This window comes from Caretta caretta, chromosome 26 (genome assembly GCF_965140235.1).
Source record: "Caretta caretta isolate rCarCar2 chromosome 26, rCarCar1.hap1, whole genome shotgun sequence".
NCBI classification, from domain to species: domain Eukaryota; kingdom Metazoa; phylum Chordata; order Testudines; family Cheloniidae; genus Caretta; species Caretta caretta.
The window spans coordinates 1,293,978-1,308,035 of NC_134231.1; the positions used below are offsets into that span (position 1 = coordinate 1,293,978).

Here is a 14,058-nt window from a genome sequence, read left to right on the forward strand (position 1 = left end):
GCGGGGCTAATAACGTTGCTAAGCTGAGGCTGGTGGCCCCACTGTGTTTTCTGGCTCTGGCCCGTGTGAGGTTTGTTTTTGTTCTGTTCCGTGGGGAAATCCCTTTGTGGGGAGACCCCGGTCTCCTGCCCATGCGCGTCTGGCATGAGTCTTCTGGACTAACCTGCTGAATAATCGTCTAGTGGCTGGTGCCCCAGAAACGGGATCTCTTGGTGAAAGGCTTGTGTACTAGTCCCAGAATAACCGCAGCTTCCAGCCTCTATTGCCACTTACCCTGGGCTGCGCGGTGCTGGATTCCTAGCAGTACGTCAAAGCACTGTAACGTAGAGCTCTGTGCCGCACTGCCACCAGAGAACTGCTTGGGGCTGTCCCACACCCCCTCGTACACCAGCCCCTCCGGCATCAGGAAACTGTCCTTCCAGCTAGTTCCAAAAACATGAAGCGAGAACCAGCAGCATGACCTGAATGTGCTGTCTGTTGGGGTTTCTGTGTGGCTTGACTCGCCACGGTGATAGATACTAGTGCCTTGCAGCACAGGTAACTTCCGATCAGACAGCTGTTCCTGGAAACAGTGGTTGGGCAGTAAAGCCGCCCAATGCAAGATCTGTGCTCTGTTAACTCAGAAAGAAAAGGAGGACTTGTGGCACCTTAGAGACTAACCAATTTATTAGAGCATAAGTTTTCGTGAGCTACAGCAGACGAAAGCTTATGCTCAAATTGGTTAGTCTCTAAGGTGCCACAAGTACTCCTGTTCTTTTTGCGAATACAGACTAACATGGCTGTTACTCTGAAACCTGTTAACTCAGAGTGACCTGAGCACCACCCAGGCCTACCCCACCCCCTAGTTATCCCATCATGGAAGCGCTGTGCCCCCTGCAGGAAGGGGAACTTGGCGCTGCAATGCAGGCTTCCAGGCAGTGCCTGTTGGACTGGGCTGGGAACATCTTAGTTCTTTATACAACATGTGATGGGCCAAGTTTCTCATGTAGTATCACGGTAGGGTGACCAGATAGCAAGTGTGAAAAATCAGGGTGGGGGTGTGGGGGGGGGGAATAGGGTCCTAATATCGGCACATCTGATCCCCCTACGTTTCGGCTCACTAGTCCAGTTTTTTGTAAAGTGGCCACCGCTCGCCAGAGAGGGCGAGACTTAGACAAGCAAAGGAGGAAGGGAACGGAGCTGGTGTCAGCAGCCTCCAGAAGGGGGAATCAGAAGGGTAAATACCCGCTCCTGCTGGGAGGTGAGAACTCAGTGTGCATTTATAAAATGATGGAGCAAATGTTATTGCTTAATGATGATGGCTGTTTTTTCCATTTTATCTATATCAAGTGGATACATTCTCCCTCCTTATCCCTAATTGGAAATTACAAACCCCCTGCTTTGGGGCAGGATCAACCCCTAACTGAGCGGTCTGGGAAGAATTTTTTCCGTAGTAGGCAGGTTATGCTGTAATTGCTGTTTCTTGCACCATCTGGTGCTGGCTGCTGTGGGAGGCAGGGTATTGGTCTGATGCAGTCTAGTGACGCCTCTGTTCCTAATAAGAGAGAGTGACCCAGAGAAAGTACATACCCTGAGAGGTAGATGCGAAGGGATCTGAAAAAAGCTCCTGGATTTACACACTCTGTGGAGAGACGGAACGTTCATTCAGGTTAACGAGCGCAGTGGAGTCATAAGCAACGTGTGACATGAACCCTTAGAATCCTGGCTTTTCCGATAGTATTTGGTTTGGAGAGATTCCATGTGTCCCTTCCTGATTGGTTTAAAGTATTTAATCTGTTTTGGCTGATGAGACATTTTAGAAATACATCCATTACTCTTGAACTGCACAAACTTGAGTGATCACATTCAGGGGAGCCCCTTGCTTGCTTGGCCTCTCCACAGAATAAAGTACAATCCATTGGCGGCCCACTGGGATCTGGCTCTGCTGCCGGCACAGAAGATTGGCGCGTCGTTCCGCGGTGCTATGCAGCAGCCCTCTCCTCCTGCCAGGCAGGGCTCTGCCCCAGCCATGCACAGGGAGTGGTTTGCAGACATCCTTTGCCCACAAATAATTTGGGCAACTTGAGTGAAGTAATGCTACTGTCAGTTAGTGGTACTTGCAGTTCGCTTCATTTAGTGAGCCAAAGTGGTTGGCATAAGAATGCCCAGACGGCATCATGCTATGGCTTTAGCACTGGGGATGGTAACTCGTGTACAGAATTTAGTGATGTGGATCCAGTTCTGAACTTCCATCTCCTGCTCATTTCCGTGTGTAACAATGTTGCTGTCTATTACTTGTCCCTGCGATCCCTCTCACGGGCATGCTGACTGGCATACGTGCTAAAACGTGTATTTGGTGAGACAAGCTTAGAATAAAGTGCATCTCATTTCAGCAGAGCACTCTGTGGGATGTCTTTAGGGACAGGAAATTAGTTCTTTGGCTGAAATAATTTGTGCAGATGCCCAGTCTTGGACATGTGGGAAGGATGCAGGAGCTTCCTCAATCAGCACCAAACTCCATATATCCCTGGGAACCATTCCACACTTGTTCTAATTGCCTATCTGACCACAAAGGAGACTCTGCAACAGACTCAGGGAGCCTGAATATTTTACTCCTAATTACAAACTGTTGGGGGGTCTCTCTATCTGGAAGTAATAAAATGGGGATTGATTGTTGCATTAATATAAATTTTGTTGTGGGATTTTTGGTTGGAATTCACAAGCGCAGCTATCCAGTCAAAGCACTTACCGTGAATTAGTTTGAAAGCTTCACGCATCTTGCATATAGACAAGGCCACATCCTGCAGTGCCGTTTCTAAGGAGCAACGGTCATGGTGCAATATGGCATTGATGATCATGGGGATTGCCTTAAAGGGAACAGGGGAAAAACACTCTTGGTATCCAGAACACCAGGCTCAGACTTTCTGAGGAAAGAGACTACGGAGAGTCCCAGGTCACTCCCAGCTGCGATACTGTAGGGTTCTCCAGCAGGAGCCATCACGGGGATTGGCGGGGAATGAAGCTGGTGCCTCCTTGGCCCGGTGCCTCCTTGGCAGGGGTTCACTTACAGTGGGGTCATAAATAATGCCATCCTCTTAAAGGAATGGTGTCCAAACCCCTTCTCCACAGCTCTGCAGCTAGAACCCTGCAGAGGGATGCTGAGGCTACTCCAGTAGTCAGCAACAGCAGGGAAGGGTGGAAAATAACACAGCTAACAGCAAACTGAGGTTTGGGACCCATTTGCTCTTGTTTGTGAGGGGGGACTCCCGTCTGTGGGCAAATGAGGAAGAAAAGGATCTCTGCCTCTGCTGGGTGAAGGGTGCAAAGTGACTTCTAAAACATAAGGGTTTAGATGGATGGTGGAAAAACCTGCACTTGTACTTGGTCATCACGTCCCAGACGTGTTTTGCTCACTTTAAACCGCCCTAGAATCTACTAGACAGAATGCTATGTTCCTGTGAGGTAAACTAAATTGAGTTTGTAAGCAACACTTAGCAGGGCAGGGGCTTGCTCGCTCACAACTGGACTGTTTCATTAGGACTCTGTACCTTGATTCCAGTTGCTGCTGCTGCTTCAACAAGAAGAGAGACTAGGAAGAAACCTTTGTTGCTGTCCCCTCCAGGGAATGAAAACAGGATGTCCAGATTCCTAAGGGAAGATAGATACATTCCCCAGGGCTAGGTCAGTAAAATGACCTCATTGTAATAGCAATTTGTAGCTGATGCTGAGAAACTGTATCCAAGGAGAACTGTGCAATCTAAAAATATCATTAACCAGAAGCTCGTGTGGAATCCAAAGGAAAACCTGCAGTGACTTCTGTGTGCAGCTAGATTGCCAGCTCTTCAGATGAAAGATGCATGTAGAAAAGCAAAACACTTGCAAATCTGAACTAGGTTCCATAACACGCATTGAGGCTGACATATAGAAATGGCTCTGTAAGGTGATGTGTGCACATTTGCACATGCTCGCTAAACTACCCTGCAGAATTGAATGGTTGGTTTCTTTCCCATATCTATTTATACGACGCTAGTACTCTTTCATACAAGTCACTCCATGAGCATAAACTAATCAATCCCTGCCTCCCTCTCTCCCCACCAAAAGTAGTTTTATCCCAGTTTTATGATGGAAAAGCTGAAACACAGAGGTGAGGATCCCTCAACCTGTTTGGGGTTGGTGGTGCACTTTGTTAGTCTGCACAGGTTGAGTTGGGGATGCTGCTGTAGCCATAAGACCAAGCCTTCTTTCCTTTCCTTGCTCTCACCATACCTTCCCGGGTGTGTCTGCACTTCCAGCTGGAGGCGTGACTCCAGCTCGTGGAGACCTACCCACACGAGCTTGATCGGCGTTAGCATGCTAAGAACAGAATGTAGCCATGGGGGTGCTGCACCGAGTGCGGACCCGTCCAACAAGCTAGCCATGTACTTGGGGTGGCTAGCCGCTCCCACCCCTCCCACCTGCTGCAGTTACCCAGCACGCTCAAAATAGTGCATACGTCTCCTTGGGTCACTCGGGTACAGTGCTCTACAGTCCTGTCGTTCGCCAAGACAAACAGATCTACTTACTCAACATTCAGGGGTCTCCAGGCACAGCCGGGGCGGAGCAGCAATTGAGGAAGAAAAAAGAAAGCAGTGAGAAGGAGGAAAGATTTTAAAACTGCGTAAGTGAGAACAACTCAGCGCCGTTGAGTGGCCATGACATGGGTTGTCAGGGTTAGACAGGAAGGGGTCACAACCCAGCCAACGAGGCTGCATAGACCGTGGGGTGTCGAGCACCCAGTCACAGATGGGGGCTCAGGGTGGGAAATTACCTTTATATCTGGGTTCAGCAGTCTGAAGAGAGCAGCCCCTACTTGGGGTCACACAGTGTCTCACCCCGCCACTGCCAGAGCTCGAAGTGTCTAAGCAGTCGGTAACTGAAATGTCCTATGAGGAGGCTTGTACCAGACAGGAGGATGCCTGGATCAGTTAACGTAGCACCAGCAGGTGAAAGCGTCTGGACAGCACCCGTCTGATTGCGCCGACCGGGGTCACTGTAATGCGTTTATATGCATTCAGGTGACCTGATCTGGGCGTGACCGACAAGTGAGACCTGCGGGCGTACACATCCAACCGGTGCAGGGCGGGGGTGGGGGCGCTACTATATATAAAGCGCTGTGGCGTCTGAGAGAGGTCATCCCGGAGCTCTACATACCCACAGGGGTCTCTTTTCTTCCAGTTTGCCAAAACACAGTCTGCATAGACGAGGATGGGCGGCAGGTCGAGAAGCTCTGAGATCGTGCAGTAAGGCACTGCAAGCACTCTAGGAAGGATCTAGGTTAAACAAGAGTGTTACAATAACAGCAGAAGGTTACTGTGCTGGGCAGCGAAACAGAGGAGAACCTGGGGAAATTCACCATGTTGGGATGGAAACTCTGCTCCTAACAAAGGCAATTTTGCAGATCAGTGCCAAGTGGGATACTGTGAACCGAGGGCACTGTCAGTCCCTGCTTTTCACCAACTGTCTTTATATTGACAAACCAGTTCAAGAGGGTGGTCCCCAGGCTCAGTGATCATGCTTTTTTCCGCAGTTTGTGTGCCTCTTCAGGGACAGAGGGTGGGTGGTTAGCTGGGCTTCCTGATGCTTGCTCTTCATGCAGCACAGGGGAAGAGAGCTGCATGTTATTGAGCATCGCATGCTTTACAGGTGGGTGGGCTAGTAACATTCCCCAGCACTTGCTCCTCAGTCTCTGACCCGCCCTAGTGAAATGGGAGCCAAGCCAGGGACTGAGTTTTAGCATCGTTGATGCTGCACGATCAGGATGTAGAATAGCAGAGGGTAATAAAGGCGCTGACCTTCACTGTCTGTCTGCTGCCTCCTTGCCACACGTATCCCATTGTGATGAAGCCGAGAGCCAGGCGAGCCAGGCGCAGCTGCCTGTGTCCTCGCAGGTACTGTGTGCTGAGCAGTGGCATCTATGAGGGGAAAAGGCATTAATGCATTAGCACAGCCCCGGGGCTGTGCGAGTTAGCTAACCGGCGCTGCACGCAGCAGGTTACATATCGAACCTTTGCTACTTCCCTGCGGAGCTGATGTCCCTCTATCAGGTGGGGCAGGTTGGCTGCGACATCCATCCAGGGAGCGTAATAATCTGGCAGTTCTGTCTGTATGAAAGAAATCAAAATTAGGGCGTTCCTTTTCACGACAGAATGTTTTCTCTGCTGCAACCCAGCTTCCTTCTGGGTCTGAACCAAGTAGAATCCCACATGCCCGCTCACAGGCCTTCCCAGATCAGCACAGAACTCCCACTGACTCTCCCCCGGCACTCCAGCGGGAGACGTGCGAGTTCAGCTGCAGGCCATTGAAGGCCAGGTTTTCAAAAGAGCTTGGCATCCTGGATACCCATTGGGCACAGAGCGCTGCTGAAAATCTGGCCCCAGTTGTGGGGGCTGAGCAATTGGCTGTGGCCAGGAGCCCTCTGGCAATTCCGGCCCTTTGGAGAGCAGAACGTTCCTCCGGAGATGTCCTCGCCAAGAGAACCTGAGTTTAGGGGAGAGCTGGAAATAGCGATCCCTTCCCTCTTGGTCCCACCCCGTTCCCAATTCTCCCTGCCCAGCATCTCCGTGGGAGCTGTGGTCCGAACAGACCTGGTCACAAAATGTGGGAGTGCTGCTCATTCTCTTGCCAAGGGAAGAATAACTGGAAAGACTCTCATGAGGCCTAGGGCCTGAATATTGGATGGGCAGCTAGTTCTTCCTGCTTCTGTCTTTGCTACAGCAAAGTTCAGCTATTTTAAAGACTGAGGGTATGTCTACATTGCAATTAGCCCGAGCCCAAGACAGCTGGCAAGGGCCAGCCATACGTGTAAGAGGCTGTTGAATTTCAGCAGAGATGTTTGGGCTTAGCCCAAGTTCTGGTATCCTCCCACCTTGCAGGATCCTAGAGCCAGGGCTCCAGCCTGAGCCTAAAAGTCTACACTGCAATTAAACAGCCTCTTAGGCCAAGCCTGAGTCAGCTGGCATGGGCCAGCCGTGGGGGTTTTTAATTGCAGCGTAGGCACACTCTTCGTGCCTTGCCACTAGTCCTCAGCTCCAGCATATCGGCTTGGAGGCCAGCGAACATGCAGTGGGCATTCAAAGGGGCATGTTGGGGGGAGCAGGGAATAATAGTGCGCCTTGAAATACAGTTGGAATATTTGGCCTCTGCAGCCTCTTCCCCCTTTCAGCTAATGATGATGAACTGTCAGAGTAAAACACAGACAGCTGTGAAGAATTTTTTATTATTATTTTTTACAAATCAAAATTCCATTTAATCAAGTGGCAGACAACATATTCGCTTGTCCAACCATGCTCCCTGGGCATGGGCAATTCGGTTTGGCCGGTGTAATGAGAACAGACAGATGAAGCAATCATGCTTGACAGATGCATCTAATTTGGGATCAGTCAGACGCTACGTAAGCATCATGCGAGACAAACATTTTGGTTTTATTCACTTATTGATGGGGAAACTCCCATTTTAAAACCACCATGGCCTGATGGTGCTTTTTAGCATGCTCTGCACGTAGGTCTGAGGCTTAGATGCACGTCTTCCTATTTATTGATCTCTCACTGTATGTTTGTGGAGCCCCAAATTTGGCCGGATGTCATACTACAATAAGGCACTATTTCTACAGAATTTTTGCACGATTTGTGCTCAAATATATAAATTTAGGAGAAATAGTTTGGTGGCTTTTTCCCCTCTCACTGGCATGTTGAAAACCCTTTTTTTGGCGGTTTGAAAATGATACAGACACAAATAAAAAGGAAGTGCAGAGAGAACAGAGATGGCATTGTGTTGGAAAATAAAACAAGTTGAATTATGTTTCTCATATAGCCCATGATGAAGTGATACTTCAATCTATTACTGATAATTATGTCGCTCATGAGCTTTCCAAGTTTCTGCTCTGCTTGCTGGTCATCTTGATCTTGTAGAAACTTCACTGTACAATCACAGCAAGCCTCTAGGGATGCTCTGAGGTACAACGTGTATTCACGACAGGTGTTTTAAGTCAAAAATTTCAGTCCATGTAAGTTCCCTTGATAAGTATTAAAAACAAGCCATTTGAACTGTATGTAATGTACACAATTTTAAAATCTGGACTGTCATGGCAATAAATAAATGTGACAACCTCCCCTTGTCCGCTGCTAGATTCTGAGGCCAGATCTCATGTTGCGCAAGATGTGGGGCCGCCTCCTGACTTCCTCTGGAATGAAATCGGAATCTGGCCTGTTATGACCATGTGAACGTATTTGTAGAGTGTCCCATCAGTCTGCTTTACTTTGCAAAGCTGGTTTTCCAGTCCCAATGAGGCTTAAGGAGCTCAAGTCCTCTCTCAATTGATTTAGTCTACCTTCTCTTTGATAAAGTACCGTATCTATACACAGCGATCACCAGTGTCATAGCAGGGGCTTTTCAACCTCTGACACAAGCATAACAAGAATCAGTGGCAGGAAGTTAATTTTACTTTAAATAATGAAAGATCTTAGCAGGGGAGGGGGTGGAATCACCATTGCTGGAAGCAGATGTAATTTCCTGGTTGTGAGGGTGATTAAATAAGTTCATCTTAAATTCAACCTTGAAGTATCTATCTTGTTAAAAGATAGGCCATGGAATTTCTCCCAGCAGCTGGAATAAAGCATCTGTGAGCAGGGGGTCAGGCTGGTCCATTCTGGCCTTAGAATCTGAATGAACAGTGGGATTCATACATCTCCTTTCCTCATGGGGAGAATGGGATTGCCTGCATTGCCAGCAATGGGTTCATAATGCTTACAGCTCTGCATTAAGACGGTGGTAATCAAATCTCATGTTTCAGGATTCAGCCTGTTCCCTGCAGGGGTCAGGAGGGAACACGCACCTACCCCAATTGGCCAGATGTATGCTGCTTTTTTTTTTCTTCCCCCTTTTTTCCTCCTTTTCTGTGAAGCATCAGAGATTAGCTGGAGAAGGGGGATGGGTGGTCTGAAGCGGTACAAAGAATTCTTTCCAGATAGGGGCTGATGGGTCTTGCTCAGACCTCAGGGTCTAACCGATCCCCGCCCCAATGTGGGGGTCTGGAAGGAATTTTTTCCCAGGTCAGACTTTCAGGGACCTTGGAAAGCAAAAATCCCTCCGCCATGTGTGGGTGTGCGGGTCGCTTCCTCCAATTATCTGGGTATATCGAATCCATTCCCTGCCATTGCAGGCCCTAAGTCAGTGGTGGTACCTTGGTCTCTCCCATTCTTTCCCTGGGGTCCACCATTTAGTCTCCTGCGGACTGAAATTGTCTGGTCTGACTAAAGTGTTTGGGGTAACATAGGGTTACCTGGCTAAAAAATAATGGCTTGTGAGATACAGACGGTCAGGGGGGATGATCTAATAGTTTAGCGTGTAAGGCCAGAAGGGACCAAGAAACACGAAATGCTTAGGCCCCATTCAAGTCAAAGGTGCCTTTTGAAAATAAAGGATGTAGGTGCCTGCTACCCTAAATGTATAAAGGATTTCACAGAATATTCAGTTCATCCACTGAGTCTCTTAAACCAACTGCAAGTGTGTAGCTGATAGCAAATGATACCCCTGTGACAGGACAGGCTTTCAGATCCTAGTTTAAGGTATAATGTGAAAGTCAGGTGTGTTTGTTTGGATGTGGGCTTTTTATTTTTTGTAAGTTCTCAACCATTGTTTTGGCTAATGTTTGAAACAGACCATGAATCCCAGTAATGATGGAACCTGGCGCCATTCTAAAGAAGAAGAGCACTCAGCCAGGCTTGAGGCTGTTTCCAACACTTCAGGCTGACTCTCAAACACTCTCAGCTTTAGCGTGACGTTTGCGTGACTGTATGTGCTGGTTGTGGTGTTACATGGGTGGTGAATGAGGGCTGTGCGCTGCGGTGAGGGGGTCTGTGCATTTGGGATATTTGTCACATGGATTTGGCGGCCGAACCAAGAAATCCACCATCTGTGCGGTCTCCCTCGTACAAATAATGAAATTGCTGCGTGAAAGTAGCTGAAGAGTAAGGGTGGTAACTTGTTACTTCTGATATCACAATGGTCTAGGACTCTTGGAGTGATACAGAGTCGTGCCTGACCATAGCTACAAACTGTGTACAATTTCTGAGAACTTAAAAATTGGACAGTAGCAGACAACAAAACCCATTGATTATTCAACCTGGAGATATTCTGAGCAAAAAGAGCTCACAGCCCTATTGGAGTTGTTTCCAGTGCTTCACACTGTGACTTTGCATACAAGCTCTCAGGTAAGTCTCTCTCTGTGTCACTCTGAAGCCTTAAATATCTGTTTAATTTAGTTAGAAATGAATTACTAAAATATACATATTACTTAGAGCATTAAATATGTTTTACACACACCATTCCTTAAACAATAGTGTATTACACATACTCTAATGAGCACTTAATTAGCATATAAAATTGCAATAATTGCTAAGCAGCAGTTACTTTATATAATAAATAATAATAGCAAATATTTTTATGTTGCCATATAGAGCAAATATATTTTGCTCTATCGGTTTAGCAGACCAGGCCAATGTGCTGCGTAAAATTTTAACTTGCCACTGTAATCCTAGAACTCTTACCAGTGGGTTTGGGAGAACAAAGCCATATTCTTCTGAAACATGAAACTTCTCCAGGTTCTGCAGACTCTCGCTTTTGTCTTCATGTTCCATGCCTGTGATGTAGCTTCTTAATTTCCCTGCCCATCAGCCCCTGAGCAGTGAGAAATTATCGCTCTATCAGGAGTAGAAACTGCCCTGTCTTTTCATTTACTTGCCTGCTCTTTGGAGTTTAAATAGGTTGTAATGTATGGGGGGACTTTTTTGTTCCCCAATCAAAATCACCTGATGGCTTATTTTCTGTTTTCCGTTGTGTAGCCAGCAAATTGAAAATAGTATCACTTCCTCCTCTTAATGCTTCTCTTTACTCATGAGGTTTGAGAAGTAACAGAGCTGAATCGATCCCTTACCAAATGTAGCGTGTAATAATCTTTCGATGCAAATGGTCCTGATCACAAGGCATTCGTTCCTTAGGGCAGGGTTAAAGTCAGTTTGTCTTTCTCTCCAGGCTAATAAATATGGAACAACTTGATGGCACCCAGACACAATTTCCCAACGATGGTTGTCTTGGTACCTTTCATCCTGAAGGGTCACAGGGTGTTGCAAGCTTAACAGACTTCCTGTGAAGTCACCATCTCTGAAGAGCAGTCATTTCTGAGATGGGCTATGGCAACTATTAAATAGGGTGCAGCAATATAAGAAAAGACTGGGCAGGAAGGGGGGGGGGGGTGTTGGGGAGGGAATTTAGGAAGGCAGAATTCCTGGACAAATTCCTTTTGGACAACGTGGGTTCAATTTGGCTGGCAACTGGCAGGCACAGCACGTTTATGTTCAAGGACTGTTGAAAATGTTTGATGTACCATAACATGCCTTGTAAGAGAAGCCATGTTAATGGGCAAGTGATCCGGACCCTGGTTTTACCTCGGCCCCCTGGGACTTCAGCTGAGTTACTTCCAAATAACTGAGCCACCCCACAGTTAGGGGAGCAAACACCTTCCAGGTGCTGTTTCTATTGGCATTTAAATATGAATTCTGACCCAGACCCAATTTGTCTTGATTAGCAGATCTCTCCGAGCTATTTTCACCTCTGCCTATGCGAACAGGTCACTTTACATCAGGCTTTGAAAAGCAGCTCTGTTGCAGACTTTCAAGGGTACGAAAAATCAACACCCCTAAGAGGTAGTGTAGACGAACCCAGAGAGCCCTATGCTGATCTGACCCCTGCTGTAGGCAGCTCTAGATCAGCGGAAGAATTTTTCTTCGTGGACCTAGCACCCTCCTCTTGGGGAGGTGGATTAACTGCAGCAACAGAAGAATCCCTCGCATTGCTGTAGTGAGTGTGCACACAATGCTGCAGCGCTTCCAAGTGTTGATGTCGTCTTCGGGCAAATGTTATCTGATTCTTCACAGGAAGTGCTTGACCATTTCTGTGTCTCAGACTGCATCCGATGACGTGGGCTGTAGCCCACGAAAGCTCATGCTCAAATAAATTGGTTAGTCTCTAAGGTGCCACAAGTCCTCCTGTTCTTTTTGCCGATACACTTCCAAAATGACAGGTTTCAGAGCAGCAGCTGTTAGTCCGTAATTCACTACAGTGCTCATTTTGGCCACAGGGTGGCAGTGCTGCATGCAAAATGAACAGAGGACGTCAGCGAAGGGGAAATTTCATATTGCGTTAAGAACAGGAGGACTTGTGGCACCTTAGAGACTAACCAATTTATTTGAGCATGAGCTTTCGTGGGCTACAGCTCACTTCATCGGATGCATACTGTGGAAAGTGTAGAAGATCTTTTATACACACAAAGCATGAAAAAATACCTCCTCCCACCCCACTCTCCTGCTGGCAATAGCTTATCTAAAGTGACCACTCTCCTTACAATGTGTGTGATAATCAAAGTGGGCCATTTCCAGCACAAATCCAGGGTTTAACAAGAACGTCTTTCGGGGGGGGGGGGAGGAAAAACCAAGGGGAAATAGGTTACCTTGCAAGTATTCCTTTTCTTTTTGCGAATACAGACTAATACGGCTGTTACTCTGAAACCTGCCATATTGCGTTGCAATCCACAGGGAAAGGAGGACTTGTGGCACCTTAGAGACTAACCAATTTATTTGAGCATAAGCTTTCGTGAGCTACAGCTCACTTCATCGGATGCATTCAGTGGAAAATACAGTGGGGAGATCTATATACACAGAGAACATGAAACAATGGGTGTTACCATATACACTGTAACGAGAGTGATCACTTAAGGTGAGATATTACCAGCAGGAGAGCAGGGGACACCTTTTGTAGTGATGATGAAGGTGGACCATCTCCAGCAGTTGACAAGAACATCGGGGGGGGGGGGGAATAAACATGGGGAAATCGTTTTACTTTGTGTAACGACCCATCCACTCCCAGTCTCTATTCAAGCCTAAGTTAATTGTATCCAGTTTGCAAATTAATTCCAATTCAGCAGTCTCTCGTTGGAGTCTGGTTTTGAAGTTTTGTTTGTTGAAGAATTGCAACTTTTAGGTCTGTAATCGAGTGATGAGAGAGATTGAAGTGTTCTCCGATTGGTTTTTGAATGTTATAATTCTTGACATCTGATTTGTGTCCATTTATTCTTTTACGTAGAGACTGTCTACGTACAACAGTGGTTCCCTTAACCCACCCAGCAATATTGTTAATCTATCCAACTATACTCTTAGGACAGATTCTTCTGCTGGGCTATCTCGGGATCTCTCCTTCTGCCATTCCACCCCCACGAACATGATACAATTCTGTGGTGACCTAGAATCCTTTTTTCGACGTCTCCGACTCAAGGAATATTTCCAACACACCTCTGAACAACATAGTAACCCACAGAGACCTTCCTACCAAGACTACAAAAAGAAGGATTCTGGGTGGACTCCTCCTGAAAGTCAAAACAACAGACTGGATGTCTACATAGTGCTTCCGCCGACGTGCACGGGCTGAAATTGTGGAAAAGCAGCATCACTTGCCCCAAAACCTCAGCCGTGCAGAACACAATGCCATCCACAGCCTCAGAAACAACTCTGACATCATAATCAAAAAGGCTGACAAAGGAGGTGCTGTCGTCATCATGTATAGGTCGGAATACGAACAAGTGGCTGCTTGGCAGCTCTCCAACACCACTTTCTACAAGCCACTACCCTCTGATCCCACTGAGTTTTACCAAAAGAAACTACAGCATTTGCTCAAGAAACTCCCTGAAAAAGCACATGAACAAATCCGCACAGACACACCCCCTGGAACCCCAATCAGGGGTATTCTGCTACCCAAGATCCATAAACCTGGAAATCCTAGATGCCCCATCATCTCAGGCATTGGCACCCTGACAGCAGGATTGTCTGGCTATGTAGACTCCCTCCTCAGGCCCTATGCTACCAGCACTCCTAGCTACCTTCGAGACACCACTGACTTCCTGAGGAAACTACAATCCATCGGTGATCTTCCTGAAAACACCATCCTGTGGACGTAGAAGCCCTCTACCCTAACATTCCACACAAAGATGGACTA

General features: G+C 47.3%; 1 protein-coding gene and 1 long non-coding RNA gene across 9 annotated transcripts in view; one reads left to right on the forward strand and one right to left on the reverse strand.

Annotated features, from left to right (window-relative positions):
• The window catches only part of LOC125626421 (uncharacterized), a 170,085-nt gene that overhangs the window by 147,252 nt on the left and 8,775 nt on the right, over positions 1-14,058 (forward strand). The gene's annotated exons all lie outside the window — the stretch shown is intronic.
• IDO1 (indoleamine 2,3-dioxygenase 1) overlaps positions 1-14,058 on the reverse strand; it is a 65,211-nt gene that overhangs the window by 3,791 nt on the left and 47,362 nt on the right. For 4 of the 8 annotated variants that reach the window (XM_075123467.1, XM_048829350.2, XM_048829349.2 and 1 more), the window contains 8 exons: positions 6,024-6,119; positions 5,811-5,930; positions 5,170-5,288; positions 4,542-4,556; positions 3,528-3,627; positions 2,729-2,846; positions 1,570-1,621; positions 274-611 (listed from right to left, as the gene is read on the reverse strand). In XM_075123467.1, coding sequence (XP_074979568.1) covers positions 274-611; positions 1,570-1,621; positions 2,729-2,846; positions 3,528-3,627; positions 4,542-4,556; positions 5,170-5,288; positions 5,811-5,930; positions 6,024-6,089 — 928 coding nt within the window. In that variant the 5' untranslated portion in view covers positions 6,090-6,119. Of the gene's footprint in view, positions 1-273; positions 612-1,569; positions 1,622-2,728; positions 2,847-3,527; positions 3,628-4,541; positions 4,557-5,169; positions 5,289-5,810; positions 5,931-6,023; positions 6,120-10,562; positions 10,693-14,058 lie in introns of all 8 variants that reach the window. The other 4 variants (XM_048829345.2, XM_048829344.2, XM_048829346.2 and 1 more) reach the window with 2 other exon arrangements.